We start from the raw sequence: 25,726 nt of genomic DNA, 5'->3' as shown, positions 1-25,726 counted from the left end.
TAGAGAATACAGTAACACTACTCCACAGCACAGCCCACTGCTGGGGGGCATTATACCCCCCTGACCCGCCTAACTGAGGATTGGTATTGGACTTGTATTGACCTTAGGCTCTAGTACAGATGCTCCAGAGCGGCCCATTCAGCTGGTAAGCTGTGTGTGTGTGTGTGTGTGTGTGTGTGTGTGTGTGTGTGTTTGCGTGTGTTTGTGTATGTATGTGTGTGTGTTGAAACACCTGTGTTCACAATAGAAGCACTTTAAAACAGCTGTATTCACATTTATGAAATGTCCAATAGGACATGAAGTCCAATAGGATACTATATAAGTTGCCCATGTAAGTTAGTTAGTTGGTTCCACCATTGAAATCAAGCGATTAAGTGTGTGTCAAAGCCAGCTTTTTGTTTACAGTCAGTCAGCCCCCCACCCCACCCCACCACACACACACACACTCACACACACTCAAATACACACTCGACCAGCAACAGTGCACTTCCCCCGGCCCCTGATAGCTGCACAACAGCAGGAACTTTAGGCCAGAACAAAGACTCTCAAAGCTGGGACTAATTTCCTGCTGCTGCCGCCGGCTGTAGCGTTAGCTCCCGTGCATGTCGATGTGGGCGGGGTTTATTTTTTTATGTCTCGTGCTACAGTAAAATGTTAAATCATAAAAACCCAGCTCAAGACTGCTCTAGAGCTGGGTTTGGCTCCGACTTTGGCACCAAGGCCTAGCCAAGCTCCCACGTTCCCTTTATCAATCAATGAGAACGTTGTAATGACCAGTCAACAGCATTGTAAAGAGAACATTGATAGTAATTATATACTAATTCCTACTAGAGGTGGGCAATTTGACTATATTTTTGACTATACATTTCCTTATGTTTTTTAACCATATCAAGGACATCATTTTTGGATAAAAGCCACTGTACTCAGTGTAGGATTGCATTTAAATAGTGGTATTTAAGGATCTCTCACTACTGAGTTCCTTTGATTTTACCAAATTGAAAACCTCTGGAATATAATCAAGAGGAAGATGGATGATCACAAGCCATCAAACCACCAAACTGAACTGCTTGATTTTTTGCACCAGGAGTAAAGCAGCATAAAGTTATCCAAAAGCAGTGTGTAAGACTGGTGGAGGAGAACATGATGCCAAGATGCATAAAAACTGTGATTAAAAACCAATCGGGGTTATTCCACCAAATATTGATTTCTGAACTCTTTCTGAACCTTATGAATATGAACTTGTTTTTTCTTTGCATTATTTAGGGTCTGAAAGCACTGCTCCTTTTTTGTTATTTCAGCCATTTCTCATTTTCTGTAAATAAATGCTTTGACAATATTTTATTTGGAATTTGGGAGAAATGTTGTCTGTAGTTTATAGAATAAAACAATGTTCTTTTAACTTAAACATGGTCACAATAAATATTGTGCATTGTGAAAATATTAATATAATAATATTGTGATATAATATTATATACCATTATATACCAATTGGCCAGATCTAATACGTGCCAATGTGTGCCTTAGTCCTGCTAAAGTGTCATATATGTAATGGGAATCTGTCAAAGCGGGCATTGCCACCCACAGAGAAAGGTGTGGTAAGTGGGTGGTAATGATCGTGACCGGTGGTGTCTTGCCAAAATTGTTCATGCAACCATTAGATGTAGGAGACTGCTCACATCCACACACATTTACATCCCACATGCAGGTCAATGCAGTGTTCTTAAGCTTCCACTGGACATGACAAGAGACAAGGGACAAGAAAATGATTGTCCTATGACATTTGGCATGTCAGTGTATATGAGCCAATCTACAGTGGCCTGAATTTTCATTAGTGCTGTCACCCATGCTCTCTCTCTCTCTCTCTCTCTCTCATTCATCTTCTCTTGTTCTTTCACTTATTCTGTCTCTCTGACTCTTGCTCTCTCTCCAACTCACACACACTGAAGTCATTAAATACTGCAGCAGGAAGACATTTATATGTGTGTGTGTCTTTGTGTGTATGTGTGTGTGCACACCATCTAGTCCAAACAGACTGTGTCAGCTTAGCAGTAGTGGAAATGGCAGGGCCGGCGGTTTCGGCTCCAAACACGGCTCTTCTGCTGCTGTAAAACTGGCGTGCGATTCTTCTGGCAGCAGAACGAGTCCCAGCTGCAGGCCGCGCTGCCGGCTCACTGTTTGTGCAGGGCCATGTTCATCAAGCACTTTAACAATTTGACATTAAATCGCTCGCTAATCCTACTGTTATGGAGCCAGGCTGCTCAATTAGCTGCTTCCAGTGCCAGAACATACTTGTAAAATGTTCAGATCCCATGCGAAGGAGCGATTAATGCACGCAGACAAGATGTTCTGCAGATACGCATCCTCTTTAAAGCCTGAGAAAGATGTGTCTGTTAAGGCCAGACAGTGTAGGCCAGGCCCGTGCAGTGCATTTAGCTTCCACTGGATATGGCAAAAGTTTTTTTTTTTGCCTTGTCTGTGTATATGATGCATATTTTTATCGGTAAAAAAAACATATCTGAAAACTATACTATAAATCTTTGTAAGTCAAATTATTTACACTATTAGTGCATCTCAGAAAATTTGTAGAATTGAAAAGATTCAGTATCTCAGAAAATTAGAATATTATATAAGACCAATTGGTACTTGTGGCAATGAGGCTAGTGTGCCAAGTCCTGCTGGAAAATTAAATGAAATTGATATAACAGTGGATCAACACCAGCAGATGACATGTCTCTCCAAACCATCACTGATTGGTGGAAACTTCACGCTAGCTCTCAAACAGTTTGGACTGTGTGTCTCTCCACTCTTCCTCCTCTCGACCCTGCTTCCTTGATTTACAAATAAAATGCAAGATTTACTGATGATCAGTGATGGTTTGGAGAGACATGTCTGTCATCTGCTGTCAACTTTTATGGAGATGCGACTTTCATTTTCCAGCAGGACTTGGCACACTGCCCACACTGCCAAAAGTACCAATTGGTCTTATATAATATTCTAATTTTCTGAGATACTGATTTTTGGGTTTTTTATTGGCTGTAAGCTTCATAATCATCAATAATAAAATAAATAAAGGCTTAAAATTGAAAAACTCACTTTGTGTGTAATACGTCTATATAGTACATGAGTTTTACATGGGCTAATTCTGTGTTTCTTCTGAATTATATAGGGTATTAATAATAGTTTATCCTGCTTTTGTTGGAGTAACAGTAACTGTACTATATTAGATTGGATACTAAGGAAAGGGAACCATGTGGAGGCTACACATTAACATAGAACTTCAGCATTATTCAGAAGTGAAACTGCCTGGGGAATAAAAGTGCAGTATAAAGGTTGGCCGGGGCTGTTTAGACTCAGTGGGAGTCGGATGTGTGATTATAGTGGAGGAAAAGCGTTTATTCCGGCCATTCCCATGAGTTTACACGCTGCGCTGCCAGCAGGAGCCGCTTACCCACTAAACCCACCCGTATTCCGGCACAGCGCACCCGTGTTGCGTCTCTTTCTTTCCACAACCTACCAATATTCCTGCAGCGTTATTTTCCTTCGGCGGTGCTGGGATTGGCTGTTTGTTCCTTGATCGCCCTTCTTCGCTGTGATTGGATAATAGTGTGTTGGCACGAGGGACGGGGATATGCTTTATTTATTTGTTTGTTTGTTTGTTTTTTTGTTTAGTATTGTTTGTTATGCATGTACACAACATTTAACAATACAGGACATCCAAGATAAAAAAATATATATATGAAAAATATAATAAAATAAAATTGTTTTAAATAAAAATATTATTAATAAAATAAAAAAACGCACCTTAATTCTCTAGCAAATTTAACTCTTTAACACATTTACCTTATAGTTTGCAGACACAGCTTTTTACTATGATGTTTAAAATAACGAAAACATTTAATTCTACAATAAATAAAGTAAAGTGAACTACATTTTATTATATAACTATATCTACTCTTTAACCAACTTTATTAAAGAACATAATAACTGCATGGATTTTCACAACATAAAATTACAGCATACATTTTTAAGTTACTGTTTTATTATATTATTATATCATTATTATATTTTTTTATTTAATTATTATTATTCATGATTACATTTGTTTTGAATTGTATTTTTGGGAAGGGGACAATAATAATGGTGTAGTGTGGATTACACCTGGCAGACTAGAACCTTTTTTTAAATGTATTATAATATACATTTTATATATATATTTATATAATATATACAAAATATATATATTTTACTGTATAATAATATAGAATAATGTACAATATTTTAATGTTTAATGTATTTTGATGTTCTGAGTTACTGAGTTTAACTGAGAGTTATAATGGAGAAATAAACGCTAGTGTAGCTCCATATTCCACACTCATTCCACCAGCTTAAAAAATGAACGAGAGAGAGAGCATAAAGTATATTTACATGTTTTAATATAATTCATGACTTTTTATTATAAGAGCGAAATTTATAATAATGAGGACGGGGGGCGGGGGGCGTTCTCGAGGGCTGGCTGTTGCCTGCCGGTTTTTAGAAACGCTGGGAACTATTGACCAATCATCGCGTAGAGGGGCTGGGCTTGTTTGAGCAATTGACCAATTGTAGCTGAGGGAAAAAGAGAGAAAGAGAAAAAAAAATGCTCTGAGAGAGAGAGCGCGCGCGTGCTGTACAGTCAGATGTGAGCGGAGTTCGCGAGCGGTACAGAGCGCGTGCTTTCTCTCTCTGTGTCTCACACTCCAATACACACACACGCGCACTCCGGGGATGCTCCGCGGCGCGCTCTCCACGCAGGGCGCAGGGTCTCCGTAGAGCTGGCGGGCACCGTGGCCGGGCGGTTTGCTTGCGGCTTCCCCCCCGCCGCTTCTCCCGTGGTGGTAGCCGCAGAGAGCGGCAGCATGGTGGCCAAGGATTACCCTCTGTACGTGGTGGTGAAGAGAGCCAGCTGCTCGCTGGAGGTGCAGGCTGTGAGCACCGCCGGCAAAGAGGTGGAGGTAGGCTGTCTGGATTGATTTATTTATATTGAGAAAGTATCGGTATCACGGTATTTGCTTTTTGATATATATATTTATCGGGATATATACACAATAGAATTCTGTGATGAATGTAACTTGAATAACAGAGTTAGTGTTGCACACTTCGATTTGTAGTATTGGTGCCAATGCCTTAAAAAATAATAGTATTTTATATATAACGTTACAGCTCTGGAAAAAAGTAAGAGACCACTTAAAAATGATGAGTTTCTTTGATTTTTACCAAATTGAAAACCTCTGGAATATAAATAGGAGGTTTAATGGATGATCCCAAACCATCAAACCAACCAAGCTGAACTGCTTGAACTTTTGCACCAGGAGTAAAGTAGCACAAAGTTATCCAAAAGCAGTGTGTAAGACTGGTGGAAGAGGAGAGTATGCCAAGATGCATGAAAACTGTGATTGAAAAAACACGGTTATTAATACACCTTTGTCTTCCTAAATATATGTGTGGGTATTTAAATGTGAACAACAGAGTCATTGTTACAAACACTTGCTTTTTTTTTTACTATATTATAGTATCTCAGGGTAGTTTGAATGCTTTTTAAACATTAGAGTTTAACTGTTAATGTAAAACAGTTGTATTAACTGGTATAACGTGTAAAGCTTCTGAGAATTTGAGAAAAGCTATAGGTTACCACAGTAATTCAACTGGTAAATTTGTCTTATATAGTGGCATTTATAGGTTAGCTGCTTTGTGGACTACAGCTGCTGTTGTTGCTGTTGCTGTTGTTGTTGTGTTCTACCTCTTTGTATATTGTCAGTGTCATGCAAAGCCCTTGTATGAATTTTAGCTGTTTTTTCCTCATTTTGACTTTAATCTTTTGACGTTACACCAAAATTGTAAAGTAGCAGAGATGCTCCAAAATGTATTATTATTATTATTTATTTTTTACACAGACTTACATTGACTTTTCAAGTTGCTATTTTGGACATTTGAGAGATTTGCATGGGATTGAGATGTGTATTGTCGAGAACACTGTTGTCAAATCTCAGCTCAGCTCAGGTCTGAAGTCTGGTCAGCATTTCTGGTAGCAGTTTCCGCCACAAAACCGTGACACAAATACAGCACGTAGCCTAGTTCTGAAGATCTTCTTTCCTGGTTGTCAGTAAGTCGTAAACTTTCTGCTGCTGTGGAGTGTTGGCTCTCGTCCACGTCTCAAAGGAACATTTAATTCCGGCTGTATTTAATATAGTTTAGTATTGTTTTGTTCTCAGCTTCTACAGTATGTCCCTCATATATTTTCTCCTGACTGTTTGAACTGGGTCAGGTGCTGTTTAGAGCTCAGTTTTGGAAGCTCTGCATGGGAGATTTGGCCTGATGGAGCTGAAGCCTGTGATGTTTGTTTGTTTTTCCTCTGTGGGCTTGTTCTGTGTGGAGGTTCTGCTTCAGGCGTGTTTCCTCTGCAGTTGGCTGGAGCTGAAAGGCCAACTTTGGGAAGTTTTGTTTGAGGGACTTGCTGCTACTGGACTGACCACAGGTCTGGGAGTACATGGAGTGAAGACTAAGGCCTGGATTCTGTTGTAAAGTATAGTGTTTGTGAAGCAGTGTGTCAATATATTATTATCTACATGGTTCACATGTTCTGATTATCCCCCACACCACCAGGCAGATCGAACAGCATGCATTATTGACCGGTCAGCAGAGCAGTGGTGCTAAAGGTGTAATGAAAGCTGCTGATGTCAACCAGAAAGCAGAGGAGAGATAACAGTGGTGTGTGATAAGGGCGTAGCAGTGCTGGGTGTTGGTGTTTATGTTGGAATCAACATGGTGCAGTTGAGGCAGTTGCTGGCTAATAAGTTGACAAATCTAAATATTACACTAATAAATGTTAATGGATTTTAGATTTAAATTGATATTTTAATTAGTAATAAAGTTCATGAGACTTGTTTTATTTGGTAAAAAATTTAACATTATTGAAAAGTTACTTTATTTTAGTAATTCAGTTCAAAATGTGAAACTCGATGTTGATGATTATTGCTTACAGGCAATAAAAACACAAAAATCTGTGTCTCACAAAATTTGAGTATCATATATGACCAATTGGTACTTTTGTCAGTGTGGGCAGTGTGCCAAATCCTGCTGGAAAATGAAATCCGCATCTCCATAAAAGGTGTCACTGTGTTCTATCATGTCCAAAAAAATGAGTGCAGTGTCTACCAGGAGATTTTACAGCACTTCATGCTTCCCTCTGCTGACAACTTTTATGGAGATGCAGATTTCATTTTCCAGCAGGACTTCCAGCAAGCACACTGCCCACACAGCCAAAAGTATCAGTTGGCCTTATATAATTGTCTGTAAAATTTTTTGGTTTTCATTGGCTGTAAGCCATAATCATCAACACTAAATGATATAAACACTCAAAATAGATCACGCTCTGTGTAATACATCTATATAATTTGTAGATATTGAGCTGAATTACTGAAATAAAGTAACTTCTCAATGATATTCTAAGTTTTCTAGTATCTACTGCAGCCATGTAAGAGTTGGCTTATGTCATTAGGAGGTTCTAGTTCAAACCCCACTGGCCAAAGCACTGCCGATGTTCTTGGAAAACCGCTGGTTCAATCCGTGGCCGTCCAAACTTTAGCCCTTGGCCCTTTATCGACAGATTCCTGGTTCTAACCCCAGTTCAAATCCTGATTATCTAAGGATTTCCCCTCATCATTGGGAGATTGCTGATGATTGCTAACCTTGATTGTTTAAGTGTTTTAAGGTTTTGTTGTTATCAGGACAAAAATATCTGTTTTAACCCTGTTTTAATCTTAAGAATTGGCCCTATTATTGGGCAGTCTCTGGTTCAATTTGTGGGAATGCCACAGCCACCAATGGGTTTCATGCCTGGGATTATACTTAGCTGCCACCTTTGGGGGATGCTTTAGAAAATACTTTAACCCTACACTAATTCTACTTACGGTAGGATGGCCCTCCCTCTATCTGATCACTTTGTCAGCATTGTCATCATTGTCAGCTGATGTACAGTACCTGAACCAGCAGTTACTAGCAGTTACTCTCCTCCAAGCGTGTTTAGCTGTTCAGTGAGGATGCCAAAAGGGTTCTTATGTAATTGGGAAGGCATCCGCGCCATTGCTGTTTTATGGATTATAAAATCCATAGCTATATAATCTGTTAATACTGAAATTATTGTAACCAAGAAACAATGTCTCGCCCACACTTTATGTATTACCGTACCCAGTATTAGTCTGATAAGCAGGAAACAAACAGGAGACCGAATGAATGAATGAACGAACGAGAGTTGTTGGCTTTCACGAGAAGGGTAATCATGAGTGTACACAACAAAAACAGCCATTTGAAAGCAAGCCTCGTGGCTCGATTTAGACTGTTGACTCAGGCCTGTGGCATTGTGGAAACCCCTTTGTTTCGTGGCCCAAAGTGCTGATGAATAGGGGTGGCGGATGAGGCGGTCGCGGCTTACTCATGTCTGTCTGAACATGTGGGTTTGTAGTTAGACGGCTTTAAGAGTAGGGCGGCATCCTCCACAGGGGTATCGCTCTCTGATCTCGGTATCGTTTTACATTGGATGTCATGCCAGGAGCCCAGCTGCTCCTGAAGAAAGGGTTGTAAACCCCTCTGAGCCACGACTTCACGACGTGTCCCTTTGGAGCGTTTGAACGTTTTGATCTCTTGGGTAACCATGAGTCTTCATGAGGCTTCTGAAAGATGTACCACTGGAAACTGGTATCATTCTGTACAGTATATCCCTTTTTATGTGTGCTTTATATTGAGATTGTATTGAGATTTTGAGGAGAAGCACTGAACATTGTATTTTATTGTATTTCCCCTCAGTATTCAGGTGGATGGTCCAACATTCTGTAAGTTCTGCACCATTTAAGGTGGAATAAGCAGTCCCTGCTCTTTAAGGATGCACTGTATGTTGTAAGAAGACTAATAAGTGGCCTGATTTGATCAGTCAGGTGAATTAAAGTTGATCATTGCATCACATTTGAAGCTAAGCGCTTAGATAATACTTGCAAAATGGCTGAACACCACAGATTTCAGGTCATATTTGCAGGAACTGCAAGAACATTATGTGTAATCGCTCTTATTGTGGTACCAACAGCAAAGTCTACCAAATAAAAAGACGGTTCTAATTCTTTCAGATCAATGCCTTGGAGATTAGAGAGTTTTCAGAGACAGAATCCTGAATCGTGTCTTGAGTCATGGTAAAGGGACTTTTGTCAGCCTTTGTTAAAAGTCTAGAGGGTACCTAGAGAATACTTTCGGTCCTGTTTTGATGAAGCAAAGCCAATTGGGTCATTTGCTCACTTCCTGTGGTATTATTAGGACTCCACATGCCGTCTATATCTGTGTTCTGGTAATCAGCTGTTACCTTATGGTAAAGGAAGTCACCACAAACCAATATAGCATCTCTTGAAACTTCTTTGTAAATAGACTTCCTCATTACTCAGTATTATAAAAGAAACTGCTTTACTGAATGCAGGCCTTTAATGATGATCGAATGTAAGATGATCCAATGCAAGGATGTTCAGTGACCTGGCTGAACTTTTTTAGCACTTCTTTTCACTGTAGCTCTGCTGATGCACCAGTTCGCCTCGTTCTCTCAGAGACATGTGAGGAAAGAAGTTTGTTCCCAGCTACTTGCTTACCCGCTCACTCTAATTGCAGTTTTGGTGGAGTTCCACCCAGCTGCTGGTATGATTCATCCGTTCCCACACAGAGCCAGACTCCTTCTCTCAGCAGAAAGAGCCCCGGCGAAAAAGCCATCCGTCTTCTGCTTGCCGAAGCTTTCATGTTAATAACAGCGTGACCGGTCCAAACTTGTCCTCAAAACACATATGGTAGCCTGCCTGTGGTCCACGCAACCACATGGAAGTGCGCATAACTTTGGTGGGGCTGGATTCTGTCCCGAGCTGGTGTTTGTTTGACTTGGTCAACTTTTAAAAGCGTTTTCATACCTTTGTGTGTTTTTGACTCGTCTCTTTCGTTTAGCACGTCAGGACTTAAGTCTTCGGGGCAGGAGTTCGGCTTGGCCACACACGCATTAATAGAGGTGCCCCCACGTTTTTCTGAAAGGTTTATTACAGGCTTTAAAACTCAAGGCAAGGCAGCATTCCACAAGTGTCTTGGTGGGAAGAGTTACATCTGTGTGAACACCTAAGAGCACGGAGCGAACGCTGGTGTTGACTGATTAGGTTTAAAATGAGGCTGAAAAGGCCTCGTTTGTTTTCGTCCTTTTGGCGTTGGATAAAAAAAGAAAAAGAAAAAAGAAGCATGCCTCAGCACCTTCGTGTTCTACATGAGGAGGTCTAGAATGAGAGTTATGAAACTTAGGCCCAATCCCATTTCATCCCTTGGCCCTACCACTTAGCACTACTATATATCCTCTATTTTGTGTGACTCTTGTTAAGGTCGGCTGTAGGGGTAGGTTAGTGGAAATGTTTCGGCTGCATGGCCCTTCATAATAAGATTTTTTTTAATAGGAAAACTCCAAACAGAGGACTATGAGAATCACTGGCAAGTATTTTCTTTGTCAAAAATTTAGATAACCACTATATAATCATACTATGTTAATGTTTAGCAGAATTAGAGTTAGCAGCTCAGAAAATGATGCTTGTTCTTACAGCCTACTACACAGACACCTAGCAGTGAATCATAGTTTATGATCTACAATATATTGTGCCAATGGAAGCCAATGGAAAAGAAGCTGCCAATGGCAATACACTAACCTCAGTTATTATTAATTGGTTCAACTCAAAGGTCTCTGTTTGAATGTACAGTATTTGTGCTCATCTAACAGAACAGATTTGACCAATCGAATCATGGACACTAGAAGAACTGGAATCAGGTAAAACTTCATGGTAAACTTACATACAGCTGTCTCATGTCGTATGTAATATCAGTGTTTGTAGGAAAACCTGTTCCAAAGTTTTTGTTTTTTTTCCAGGAGATTTTCCATTTTCCAATGTACAATCTACCATATGTTAATACTTTGTCAATGTCATTTTACTTTGAGAGCAATGGGTTTACTGTGGACGTATATGATTATAACAGCCGAGTTGAGAAGTTCGGAGAAGCTGTAGGTGGGACATCGTGAATGATTTATGTAATATGTCATACATGCCACATGATTACAAAGCACAGGAGCCTGCAGGCGATGCGTGGGCTGTGGGTGGTTTGGGTGACTTGTGTTAATTGCTCCACATTGGGGAATCCTGGATGGCTAAAGTGAAAAGACGTGTAAGCTCTATTTCAGGATGCTTATCAGAGTTTCTTGTCACCCAAGTGGAAGTATTAGTCATACAGGAAAAGGGTTGGAAGTTTGATAGGAGTAGAAACAAGATCTTACAGGGCACTGTAACCAAACAAAGCAGCCTTTGGCTTGTATCCATTGTTAGAAACTAGGGCTGTAGGATTTAGTCATATCTGTATTGTTATCATGATATGAGTTTTGATCATACCATGATACTGTAATTCTACTATATTCGATACTGTATATCTCTATGATATTTTTCTACAAAGGTTCATGGCATCTGCGTTTCTAAAGAGGATAAAATACTCAGTGGAGAATACCAGTGCCTGCTTATGAGCTACCACATCACGTAGGAGACTGGGTGACTATACTGTGATGCACCAATAAGAGTCCTTGGGCTAGACTCCTAACATGACATTGGCCCAACTCTGTAATAGAAACAACCTTGTAAATTGCTCTGGATTAAAATGTCACCTAAATGGCTTAAATGCAATGTTAAAAAGCAAATATTGCAAATTATATATTTTTGGTGTCTGTTTTACACAATTTACAGTTTCCAGTATTTTTCACTTCAGGTTTACCCTATTCATTTGATACTCTATTCAGCGACACTAATGAACGAAATAATGAAGCAGGAACTTTTAAGGAAGTCAAATTGGTGGACGAGTCTTAATGAGTATAAAACGCCTATGTTTCAATAAATATATATATAAATATAAATATATATATATATTTGACACTATGTATTGGAAAAGGAAAATTTTACAATATCAATATTTCTCATCCTTAAGTTTTTACATTAGGGCTAGAGCTGCAACGATTAGTCGATAATGTAGATTAATTAAAATTTGTCGACTACAAATAATTTTAATACGTTTTTATTTTGTTAATTTGTAACAGTACTGCATTACACAAAGTGCTGGAGACAGAAACGCAATGGTAGATGTATAAATGGCTCACTCACACAGTTAATGCTCAACTCCAAAAGTGCCCAAACACAACAGATTACATAATTACTCACTAAATATAAGTACTTTCCACATTTAAACAACATCTTGACATTTTAAAATAGCTTTTAAATCTCATGTTCAGCTGTTTCTACGTTTTTAGAGATGTAGGACATGGCAGAAATAATCGCTGACTAATCGACTATTCGAAAAAAATAATAATCATTAGATTTTTCAACTACCAAAATAATCCTTAGTTACAACCCTAATAAACACATCAAAAGAGTTGTGATAATATTTTAAAGATTGCCTTAAGTGATATAACACAGCTAGAGGCAAAATGACGTGGAAGGAGGTAGAGGTCTACAGTAAATACAGTGAACTTTTTTATTGAACAATGACTCATTTACATTTACATTTTATATTTACGGCATTTAGCTGACATACTTATCTAGAGCAGCTAACTAGGTTACTGCAATTACATAGATGAGTTGTTGTAGTGTTAAGAGTCTTGCCCAAGGACTCTTACTGGTGTAATGTAGCATAGCCACCCAGACTTTGAATTGAACCCCAGCTTACTGGCATAAGGTACAGGTGTTATCCACTGCGCCACACCAACCCATACATCACACATCAAACTACTTCTTATCCTGGGACAAATTTGTGCAGCCAAGTCTATTGTGTACAAAAAGGTTGTGTACAAAATAGGGATCTGTTAATTGACGAAATCTCTTCTTCTTTCAAAGTGCTTCAATCTGTCTTCTGGTCTTGTCTTGACTGTGTCCTCCTCTATACCATGACCTGCTCCAGCTTTGCTGCAGAGTCTCCTAGGCCCTTGGGCTTCCTCGATATTAAGTTTGCCGTCTCTCGTCTGGGGGTACTTTTATTACCGCAAGCAGCTAATTGGAGGAACTGGAATTCGTAATTACGTTTCGTTGCCTCCTGTGGAATTTGCAGCCCTTGTTTAATGGGGTTGATGAGAATAAGAATTCCAGTCTTCATCATCGCTGTGGACACAAGGTGAAAGGAGGTTATCAAATGCAAACAGCAAAAGCAGTTTACGCTTGCAAACCGGCATAAAGCATTAGCTGTCTGATTTCCACACAACAGATCTATCGATCCGGTCCGTCAGGTCCAGAGCAGAACTCTGGGAGGCATGTTCAGCCGAACATGGGAAAAGTATTGAACAGCTGAACTGGCCTGTGGTCATGTGTGTGCTAATAAACTGAAGCCTCTCTTTTTATGTGCCGCCGAGGAGCTTTGAAGGCTGATCACATGAAACATGAGAATGGACGTTCAAAGGAGGTCTCACAATGCTGGATGGGTGGCTGTTGAGGAGCTCTATAGGGTGATGTAAGCCAGGCTACTGAAAGCCGTCTTATATTAACCTTTTCCCCAGAGCGTGATACCACCAATACATATAAAGAACCTTATACAGGATGAGTCAAAGGTTTGGACACACCTGTTATTGGAAGGGGGTTTCCGTGCTGCCATTGTTTTCTGCAGTTTAGAGAAATAGTGAAGACTGCTTTACTATGGCACCATGAAAATGGTCCCCATTTTACTGACAGAACAGATTTGACCAATCGAATCATGGACTCTAGAAGACTTTTGTAGGAATCTGGTCTCTGTGGGATCTGGCACCAAGAATAATGGCCTGTAATTTGTGAAGTGAATTCTTCATTGATTTAGTGCACTAATGAGCCCTTGGGTCTCCATAATGTCATTGACTCTTGACACTGGTTCAATGAAAAAGTGGAGGTTCTACCATGGACCACTTTTGGTATTATTGGGAACATGCGTTAAGACTTGTCAGGTTTTCTGGAGACATTCTGGAACTTACTGTTGACTTTTACACTTGTCAGTTGTCTTAATGTTATGGCTGATCTGTGTAAGTTTTGGACATTGGCTTTCTATTAAACTATTAAATGGTGAGCTTTCCAAGGTCCTTTCCAAGGTCCAAGTTAGTACTTTCTGAATCGCCAAACAATGAATGATGTCTTTAATGATTCATATATTCTAGAATTAACTTGGTCTGGGTGGTAGCTGTTGGTTTCAATCTCCTCCACACTAGGAGAACATTAGCAGAAGAAACATCTACTATACTACTACTAAGGCTGAAATCCTCCTCTTTGTCTGAAACCAACAAATAAAAGATTACTTTAAGAACTTTAAGCATTAGTTTGGGCAGTGGTGGCAAGGTTGTGGGTTCAAAGCCCAGATCTTCTGATCTATCTAATATAAGACCAATTTGTACTTTTGGCAGTGTGGGCAGTGTGTCAAGTCCTGCTGGAAAATAAAAGCAAAGGGAGGCATTAGGTGCTGTAAGATTTTGCAGGAAAACACTGATAACACAGTGGATCAACACCAGCAGATGACAGATGTCTCTTTGTCCAAACCATCACTGATTGGTGGAAACTTCACACTAGACCTCGAGCAGCTTGAACTGTGTGTCTCTCCACTCTTCCTCCAGACTCTACTCCCTTTTTTCCTTTTAATGAAGTGAAAAATTTACTGATGATCAGTGATGGTTTGTTTGGAGAGTCATGTCTGTCATCTGCGGGTGTTGATCCACTGTGTTTTATTATCAAGTCTAAAGTCAGTGCAGTTTTGTTCTCCCACAAAATCTTACAGCACTTCATATCTTACAGCTTCCCTCTGCTACTGACAACTTTTATGGAGATGCGGATTTCATTTTCCAGCAGGATTTGGCACACTGCCCACACTGCTTAAAGTACCAGCTGGTCTTAATAATAATATTCCAATTTTATGAGACACAGATTTTTGGGTTTTCAAGGTAAATTGTGGGGCTGAACTAAATGGTCTGGTCAGGATTTACTTACTTTGCTTTACTGAGTCATTTTTTTAAATGGCGTTTCTTATCTTTATGTTCTTCTTCTGGAAGACAATGCATTCGTTACATAATGTTAAAGAAGGTTAAGTTGGCTTGGCGTGCATCAGTGTACGGTTCTTGTTAACATTCTACGTCAGGTGTTTGTCTGCCTGTGTTGCACTTTATCTCTGTTCTATTGGACCGACCGTTCCTGCACAGACATGATAAATGTAGTGATAGTACTCGTGCAGTTCTGTTTTTTGTTATTTTGTTTTTTTTTTTTTATTGCAGCAGAAGGAACATTTGGACGTGAAGGTCTTCTGCCTGCTTTTCATGTTCTGCAGACCTTTAATTCTACATTCTGCATTCTACTTTATTACATAAGACTCCCTGCAGCAGTGGAGCGTTTAATTTAGCAGAGATTATGGATTCATTCTGCTGCTTTTGAGCATCAGCGAATGGCTGAGCGTTCTGCTGAGCTGCAGGAGTCAAAAGAACGTCTCTGAGCTTTCTTTTTGGAGGGGGGTGTGGGGAAGAGGCGACTGCAGATAAGCTTTAAGATCTTCACTGGTCAATGATGATGTTTTCCTCAGCAGACTAAATTAATGGAATGGTTTAACCCTTGTTAAAGCCCTAATTGTGAGCCCACACTTTAGTTCCTCATCATATTTTACAACATTTTTATTTTATTGACCCCAATATAGAGCCCTGCGGGTCTTGATTAAAATATGGTGAATCAAATGGCTTCATAAAGGATGGCGGCCTGTCAGTCCTTTCTTACGGATGATATACAGCTCTGGAAAAATAAAATAAGAGACCATTTAAAAACCTCTGGAATATAATCAAGAGGAAGATGGATGATCACAAGCCATCAAACCACCAAACTGAACTGCTTGAATTTCTGCACCAGGAGTAAAGCAGCATAAAGTTATCCAAAAGCAGTGTGTAAGACTGGTGGAGGAGAACATGGCGCCAAGATGCATGAAAACTGTGATTAAAAACAAGGTTATTCCACCAAATATTGATTTCGGAACTCTTAAAACTTTAATATGAATGTGAAAAAGCTCTGCATCTTTTTTGTTTTCAGCCATTTCTCATTTTCTGCACATAAATGCTCTAAATGAGAATATTTTAATTTGTAATTTAGGAGAAATGTTGTCTGTAGTTTATAGAACAAAACAACAATGTTCATTTTACTCAAACATAAACCTATATTGAAATTGCTGCTCTGAATGAACAACCAATGATTTAACTGAGGGAAAATCATGAAAATGATCAAGGGTGTCCAACCTTTTTTTATACCACTGTATATTCATATAGGCCATGCACACCTGAAGTGTGATGCCTGTTTTTTTTTTCTTTTCTTAAAATGCCAAAAAAGTAGCAAACAGTTTGTGTGCATTTGCAAATCTGTGTCGATGGGTGTGACGTGTGGGTGTGGTTTAAAGTGAATGCATGAATGCATTAATGCATTAAGTCCACAAACATATTTAGATGCTGTTAATTGATTTATCGTTGCATTTATGAAAGAACTGGCTTGCTAAAAAAAAAAAAAAAAAGCTCTGCTTGCTGAATACAGATCGAGGAGCTGCAGTGATGTCACACTGCTCTGTGCAAAGGCTTTGAGAGAGAGAGAGAGAGAGAGAGAACGAGGGAGAGGGTGAACAAGAACGAGAACGAGGGAGAGGAAAGGTGTGCGAGAGGGTGAAACGAAACTCCTAAGATCCGCTCCTTCCTCAGCACTCCAAAGACCCAGAATTCATGGAATTCCTTCCATTTTTTCATACCACGATTAAAGGATCCTTCCTTTATATCATTTTCTTCTCAGGAAAGACGAGAATGACTCAAGAAAAGCAGCACGAACAGAAGTCAGGAACAGATTTCTCACCTTGACCACCTTGTTTTTTTTGACCGACGTGGGCGCTTGTGAAACCCGTAACCTTGGTGCGAATGCCGCGAAACGCACGAGGGGCTTTCCCTGTCTTGCTTTCTGTCTGTCTGTCACATCTGTCGCTGTTCGGCACCGCAAAGCTCTTGTAACCTTGGAGGAATGACTGTGCCGAAAGGAAGTGACTGGTGTTGGTGGGGCTGTGGTTCATCACAGATGCTCTCAGACTTGCTGGTCCCTCTCTGGGAGCATCAGAGCAATGGGGTCCAATGGAAGTGAGGCGGAAGGTATCTCATGGTATCTCATGGTATTTCATATTTAGAGTGTGTACATGTGCATTTTAATCTATGATATATTTCTATATATGTGATAGGTGTCTGTGTATATCAGCATTACTTCTGGGAGGGAAGCCACTGAAACTGATTCTTCTGAACTTCCTCATTACTCTGCATTAGAAACTGCTTTATTTCCATTTACTTGAATGAGTGAGGATCTTCACAGTAAGCCAGTAAACTTGGTTCTTGGTTTTAGCAGTGTGGGCAGTGTGCCAAGTCCTGCTGGAAAATGAAATCCACATCCCCAACACCAACAGATGACAGACATGACTCTCCAAACAAACCATCACTGATCATCAGTAAACTTTACATTTAATTTAAAGGAAATCAAGGGAGCAGAGTCTGGAGGAAGAGTGGAGAGACACACAGTCCAAACTGCTCCAGGTCTAGTGTGAAGTTTCCACCAATCAGTGATGGTTTGGACAAAGAGAGACATGTCTGTCATCTGCTGGTGTTGATCCACAGTGTTTTATTATCAAGTCTAAAGTCAGTGCAGTTTGGTTTTCCCACAAAATCTTACAGCACTTCATATCTTACAGCTTCCCTCTGCTACTGACAACTTTTATGGATTTCATTTTCCAGCAGGACTTGGCACACTGCCCACACTGCCAAAAGTACCAATTTGAAATATTTTTTTGTTTCTACTGAAAGTTTGTTTTATTTATACTAAATAATACAACTTTGTAGTGGTATATTTTTATAGTTAAAAGCAATGTTTTGTCATATTGCCAAGAATATCATTATGGCAGAAATACGCTAAAATATTAATGCAGGAATATCATTATTTTAGAGCCATATGCCTTACCCTTAGTGAAGACTTTTTCAGTTTTGACCAGTAGACCTGGTTCTTAAGATATAGTGTATAGTGTATACAGATTGATGTTGAATTTTCTGCTCAAATACACACCTTATGAACCACTAAATTGGCAATTTTATAGATTAATCTTGAATTGATCCTGTTGAACCTCAGCCAAAATGTTTTACTATGATTAATTATCTTATTCAGTCAGACAACAAATTTAATATAAAGCCATTTCTCCTGGAAACAACCAACTATGTTATAGATTCCTCTTGTTTTAAATGAACTCTCCACCACTGACTGTTTGACTTTTACTGTTTTCGTCATTGTCCGTGACTAATTGTCAACTAATCGTTGCAGCCCCACACACTGACTAACCGCACACAGATTTGGCGGAGTGTCTAATGGCATTGCAATGTGTTTTCACAGGAGCCCAGCAACAAACGGGTGAAGCCACTGTCTCGGGTCACGTCCCTGGCTAACCTCATCCCTCCTGTCAAAGCTGCACCACTGAAACGCATTGGACAGACACTGCAGGTACGACATCAACACCTTGGTTCACCTCTGAGTTGTTCAACTAGTGTTAAATACATCTAAATGTGCATTTTTGTTATTTAGTTTCTTTAAAGTGACCCTCTTGTTTGGTCCAGCCTGAGCTTAAGCTTTAGCTGCTCACCTGTGCTGGGCAATAGGTTTAGTCACTTTAAAGGCTCCTCATGAAGCTTTAAGATTAAAATGAAAGATTAAAGAGTTTATAGCACAGTTCTGGATCTTTATAAAACAAAAATTAGTTCTTGTCTGGCATTCAGTTAAACAAAAAAGCTGTAAAAGGCTTTACCCAGGCTCCTCATGAAGCTACATAGAAAAACTAACATCTACACTGTGTTCTAAATTAGTAAGCAAATAATATTTTCTCAGATTTTCCTAAATGGTCAATCTACACAAACCCGTCTTTTTTCCTCTGAATCAGCCAGAAATCTCTTTAGTTTGCGTAAAACAGCTAATATTTTTATTCCTTGTCCAAGGCTTTGAAACTGTTTCATGTTTTTTTCAGCAGCAGAGAGATTCTTTTACTTTCCCATATTGCTTGAAACCTGTGGCCTGCTTAATAATGCTGAACAGTGCAATTTGAGCTTTTTTTTTTTCCCCACATACACACATAGCCTGGTGGACAATCTTCATTAAGTGCACATTGCACCAGTAAGAACAGAGTGTGAAGGTTCAATTAGCAGGGTAAGAGCACAGTTCTGCTCTAAATAATACAATGCACACAATAACATTATGGGTGACATACCAGAGTTCAAAAGAGGACAAATTGTTGGTGCACGTCTTGCTGGCGCATCTGTGACCAAGACAGCAAGTCTTTGTGATGCATCAAGAGCCACGGTATCCAGGGTAATGTCAGCATACCACCAAGAAGGACCAACCACCTCCAACAGGATTAACTGTGGACGCTGTAAGAGGAAGCTGTCTGAAAGGGATGTTCAGGTGCTAACCGGGATTGTATCCAATAAACATAAAACCACGGCTGATCAAATCACGGCAGATGGATTAATTAAAGTGTTTCAAATACAAATGAGGATCTTTTTGGAACAAACAAGTGGCTGTTCTGTGGCGCAACCACTATTTTAAGCACATTTAAAGCCATAAATACGAAAAAGTGCTGTTTCAAGAAAAGTGACTTTGAGTCATTATTGGACAATATCTTTTTTGGCCTTATCTTTTTTTGGAAACAGGACTCTTAAAAGAATGAGATTTTGTATTATTTAAAGACTCTGTGTTCCTTTTTTCGGAGAGCCGTGAGTTATGAGTTTCTGCCGTAGCCCTCGGGCCAGACTTGTGGTAGCAGCTGTTGTAGCTGAGCGAGGGTCTGAGTGGGGGTTGGGGATCAGGTAAGCATGTCCCAGCCCATCTGGCTCAGAAAGAGGGGAGCACGAAGGAGAGAAAGAAGGAGAGAAAGAGAGGACGGAGCTGGAAGCATGTTCTGGAGGAGCCGGCCCAAAGCCCGGGGCAGGAAATGAGACAGGCTGGGGTTGGCTTAGCACGTCTGGAGGCCGATCTGGGGTCGGCGGCCAGCGGGCAGCTCTGTGTGCCGAGTGTGACTGGAGCACGGAGTACAGGCCAGTGATTCATGGTGAGCTCGCAGGCTTTCCCCCTGTTTTCACTCCGTCTGGTTCTCACCAGCTTCTCACTGCTGCCATTGTTCTGGACGGCTAAAGGAAGCTGGCACTGAGTTTCATAGATGCAGTGAAAAATCAGATTGCAGGGTTTTTAGCTTACCTCAAATGTGCTTCACCGGCCAACATGTGTTTTGAGGTCAGTAGGTTGCCAGCTTAGTTTTGTTGCAGGGCTAATATGTTTTTTGTTGTATATTTACACTGGATTTAAGTAAGTAAATGATGTGGGGGTGGTTGGTTGATGCTGCAGTTGGTCTGCAGGTTTAGGTTCAGCAACAGTATGTGCTGAAAGAATGAGGTCAGCTGATTACCTGAATTATTCCATCAATGGATGATTTTTTTTCTTCATATTCCAAGATAACAATACCAGGATTCATGGGGCTGGAACTGTGAAAGAGTTCAGAGTTCAGGGAGCACGAGATCATCATTTATCATTTTCACACATGGATTGAGAGAGAGTTCACCACAGAGTCCAGATCTTAACCTCATTGAGAATCTTTGGGATGTGCTGGATGGAGAAGTGCTGCATTGTGCAGTGGTCAGACTCTACCATCATCAATGCTGCTGCAAGATCTTGGAGAAAAATTAGTACATTAATGTGTGGGACCTTTTTTTATATATATAAAAAAAATTGGACACACCTTCTGTTTTTCAATGCGTTTTCTTTATTTTCATGACTATTTACATTGTAGATTCTCACTGAAGCATCAAAACTATGAATGAACACATGTGGAGTTTTATGTACTTAACAAAAAAAGGTGAAATAACAAAAAAAACATGTTTTATATTCTAGTTTCTTCAAAATAGCCCCCCTTTGCTCTGATTACTGCTTTGCACACTCTTGGCATCATTCTCTCAATGAGCTTCTTAAAGAGGTGGTCACCTGAAATGAAAAGTTTTCCAACAGTCTTGAAGGAAGGAAGGAGTTCCCAGAGGTGTTTATTAGCACTTGTTGCTCCTTTGCCTTCTTCACTCTGTGCTCCAGCTCACCCCAAACCTCAAATCTGGATTGGGTTCAGGTCCGGTGACTGTGGAGGTGTTCAGCTCATTTTTTTTATTAAGTACATAAAACTCCACATGTATTCATTCATAGTTTTGATGCTTCAGTGAGAATCTACAATGTAAGTAATCAGCTGTTAAGCATGGTGGTGGTAGCAACGTGTTTTGGAGCTAGTGCTGGGCGATATGACTAAATACTGAGGGTGGATTAATTGGCTCAGCTAAATAGGAAGAGAAATCTTTGATGATGACGAAGCACATTCTGGTACACCAAGTTTAAGGTCATGCCTGCATAAACTCTGCGAGCGTAACGGGCTTTAGCATAGCCCAGCGGGTTCTGCTCTGGCTGCAGTGAGTATCAGATCGATCGCTCAGTTTCCAAAACACCAGCTCATCACCCATGCTCTCACTAATGTGACCGAAATGGCTTCATGTCTTTAGATGTTTTGCATTATCACAGTTGAACAGACAGTTACATTAGGTCCTGCAGTGACGCTAATCACTGGTTCGACTGTAAATTTTCCGTGTTGCATAAGAATCGAACAGGATTGTCCTGTTTTAGACATATTGACGTCCATTTATGAAATGATGCAGCACAAGTGTCAGTACATCATCATCTACCTGTAAAACACATAGTCTTTTGAAGTTATATAGTATATATATATATATAGGGGTGTGAAAATGCTTTAGTGCATTCTGATGCAGAAACAGTAATGTAGAAAATTATTCTGAATCTAATTTAATCCGTTTGACTTGTGGAATATTATATCATTCGCTTACATAAATAAAATAAAAAAAGTTTTAAGGTCAGAGATGGTTGTACCTACCTGTGATACGTACCTGATATACTTACCTTTCAAATATATATAAATGGTTATGGTTAGCGGCTAATGCTAATGCTGCTGCACCCAGCCTTAGTGCTGGAGAAACTTCACTGAAAACTCACTCTTATAATGCAGAGTGTCTTTACCTGACTGGTAGAATTTATACATAGGGAGTACTGTCCAATTTTGGAAAAATTAAAGGACTTTTGCACCTTGTCTTCTAAAAAATACGGTACTTGCGTGTTTTTCTTTCTAGGCTAGTCACTTTTTCCCCTGCAGAAAGATAAAAATGGTGTTTTTTCATTTGATGAGGGCATTAGGTAAGGAGGCTGGCTCAGGTAGGACCCACCTGTTGACACACAGAGAATCAAGAATCAAGCGTTTCTAATGGATCATCTCTCTGTTCCTCCAGCGCTCCATCAGCTTCCGCAGCGACAGCAGGGCGGAGATCGTTCCTCATCGGCCATGGAGCCGACAGGCCCCGCCCACAATCACCAAGCGCCGCGACAGCAAACTCTGGAGCGAAACCTTCGACGTCGGCCTGGGGCAGATGCTCTCCTCCAAAGAGATCAAACGGCAGGAGGTAAGAGGACACACACACACACACACACACACACACACACCTATATATGCTGTCAGGTGTGTGCCTGTGTTAGAATGTTAGAAAACATAACAATTTTGGTTGAACAGTTTCAGGTTTACTGCATTCCTCAGTGCTGGTAATGTTTTTTGGATTAAAAAATTGTTAATACAAAAAAAAAAAAAAAAAACGTTCATGGTTAAACGTTTTTGAACCATCTCTCTGGAAATATTTGTGCTGCAGACAGCCTAAATTCTTTTAAAACCTTTTCTTAAAACTCATCTTTTTAGGGAAGCTTATAGCTGTTTACATACTTTTTCGTGGATACCTCATTTTATTTTTGTGCATTTTGTACTTGCACATGTCTTTTAATTGTTGTGTATAAGTAATTGTATGCATGATTGTTCTTTTGTATGCACTGTATCTTTTGTCTATGGCATTATAGACAGAATTATTATTAATTATTAATAATAATTATTATTATTATTATTTTTAAAGCTCTAGGATATGGGCATTATCTGATTTGCCATAATGTTGTTGGTGTATATCGATATCTAAGCAAAACACACTAAATAAAGTACGTAAATTAGTTTTTAGCTCCTTAAAGGTTTTACTTTGTTTATTGTGAAAAGTACAACAATACCTTAAAAACAATAAAAATACAGTTTATCTGTTTATCTGCGCCTTATTCAGGACTTTGCTTTTTAAAACTATCGATCTCTATAAAAGCATTATTCGTATCTGTAGAGCAGTTTATGTTCAAGAGACCTGGTCTGTCTCTTTATAACTGCTTTATATGTAAATCTTCTTCTCTTAATAAAGAAGATACCAGCGCTCTGCTGTTATCTTACGTACAGAGATGATTCTGCTGTGAGTTACATAAGCCGTCCTGCAGCAGTGCACAGTTTAATTAAACAGAGTCTGGATTATTTCTGCTGCTTTTGATCGTCAGCGAGTGGCCGGCAGATCTGCTACCCTGCATGAGTCGACAGAATGTCTCTGAGCTCCCTTTTATTCAGGGGGAGTTGCTGATAAGATATCTACAGCGGTCAATGATGCTGTGTTGAATCTAATCTCTAGAAATAATGCATTTTTATGTGGTGTTTCACAATAGCCTGAGAATTACTGAAGTCTGAAGCCTAGTTAGTGTTGTGGTGATCATCTGAGATCTCCATGTTCGCAGTAGTTCTTGTATCATTGCCATTAGCAGCACCGTAGGTACTCAGATAACAAGGAAATGCTGTCATAGCCAGAAAACAGGTACCAAGACCTACCAGACATCCTGTTTATAGAAAGAATTTATGTGAATGTGGCTTTGCAGGAATGGTTGCAAAAAACACACTTATACCAAATATCAGAATATTACTTTTGCAACTTACCTAAATACATTGCAGATAAATTAACATATACAGCTCTGATTTAGCTATTTATAGATATTTGTTTGAACAAAATGAATGTAATTCCAAATAAAAATATTGCCATTTAAAGCATTTATTTGCAAAAAATGAGAAATGGCTGAAATAACAAAAAAGATGCAGAGCTTTCAGACCTCAAATAATGTAAAGAAAACAACAAGTTCATATTCATAAAGTTGTTTTTAAAAACCCTGGTTTTAATCACAGTTTTCATGCATCTCGCCATCATGTTTTCCTCCACCAGTCTTACACACTGCTTTTACACAACTCAATTCCACTCCTGCTGCTAATATTTAAGCAGTTCAGCTTAGTTTGATGGATTGTGATTTATCTATCTGCTTCATATTCATACTAAGTTGAAAAAAAAAAAAAAAAACTCTTTTTAAAAAGAAAATTCTTCAATTTAAAAACTCCAGTCCATTATGCTGCGGATTTTGCCTGTTTTAAGCTTTAATTTCTTGACGATTTACCTCAATACATCACAACAAATCAATTAATTACTTTGATTTCTAATCTAATTAATAATAACAGCACTTATTCTCGTATTTCTTCTTGTGTTTGAGTGTTTAATGCTCTTAAAAAGCGTCTTTTTAAAGCCTCTTGGAAATAATCCAGGCAGTAAAAATCACATTTGTGACCCATTTTCTCCTGAAAACAGAGCTCAGACAGTAGTCCCCCAACTCAAAGCAAAACTAGCCCCATGGTAAACCCTGAAACAGACGAGTTACGAGTTCCAGTTCACTAATCCCAGAGTCTGCAGCTGTTGGAGAAAGTGGGCGGAGGGAGGGAGGGAGAGAGGGATAGAGGGAGTGAAGGAGGCTGGTGGAGATTTCTCTCCATGGCTCCCTGGTGCTCCCGTAACTTTCCCAGCCTGACTGCGGGTCGTAATGTCCGAGCGCTAGCCGCTGGTTCTTCACTAGTAAAAATTAGTGACCCCTGCCTGAAACAGGGCCTCCCCAGGGTCTCCCAGATTGAGTCTCTCACAGTCTCAGCGGCCACACAAACTTCAAAGGCTGGGGATAGCGGCGTGGATAACAGGGAGCAGCTGTCTATAGGCAAATCCAGAGCTTCTCAGAGGCCGAGAGGAGGGTCCTGTAGGGGGGTTTCCTCCACTGAAAGGGGCTGAAACAGGAAAAAGAGAGAGAGAGAGATAGAAAGAGAGAGAGAGTGGTGTAGTCTGGGTATGATCATGTGGTTCAGTGGGGATTTATTTACACTAAGCTAACTACTGTTATGTCTGTTTTCACGCATGTAGTTCTGTTGTACAAAACCCAGACACAACATCAGCGCCATGCCAGAAACACAACTTTTTCATACTGTTTAAAAAAAAAGAAAAAAAAAGAAGAATAGCTGTTCCTGTTATTGTGCATGAACGTAGGGCTGAAAGATATTAGAATAAAAATTCTATTAAAAATATTGCAATATTTTCTTTCTGTTTCGCGATATTTATTGCATTATTTAAAAAACAAAACAAAAAAAAAATAATTTGTAATCAGATTACTCAAAAAATCTAACAATTCCACCTCTTGTTATACTTACAGTGCATGCCATATATCGAAGATTGGGTAAAAAAAAAAATGTAGTTTTTCAATTTTTTGGGCTAGAATGCATAAATGTGAGCAGTGTAAATTGCTTGGATAAATATTGACACACTTCTTAATTGTTG

General features: G+C 39.6%; 1 protein-coding gene across 4 annotated transcripts in view; it reads left to right on the top strand.

Moving 5' to 3' along the window:
- The window catches only part of arhgef3 (Rho guanine nucleotide exchange factor (GEF) 3), a 136,339-nt gene that overhangs the window by 91,747 nt on the left and 18,866 nt on the right, over positions 1–25,726 (top strand). For 2 of the 4 annotated variants that reach the window (XM_022682227.2, XM_022682229.2), the window contains 2 exons: positions 18,495–18,602; positions 22,478–22,648. In XM_022682227.2, the coding sequence (XP_022537948.1) occupies positions 18,495–18,602; positions 22,478–22,648 (279 nt within the window). Of the gene's footprint in view, positions 1–4,659; positions 4,992–16,727; positions 17,219–18,494; positions 18,603–22,477; positions 22,649–25,726 lie in introns of those variants that run through there. The other 2 variants (XM_022682228.2, XM_022682230.2) reach the window with 2 other exon arrangements.

Source organism: Astyanax mexicanus, chromosome 24 (genome assembly GCF_023375975.1).
Source record: "Astyanax mexicanus isolate ESR-SI-001 chromosome 24, AstMex3_surface, whole genome shotgun sequence".
NCBI classification, from domain to species: Eukaryota; Metazoa; Chordata; class Actinopteri; order Characiformes; family Acestrorhamphidae; genus Astyanax; species Astyanax mexicanus.
Note: the sequence above shows the minus strand (reverse complement) of the source record. Positions and strands in the feature narration are given on the sequence as shown.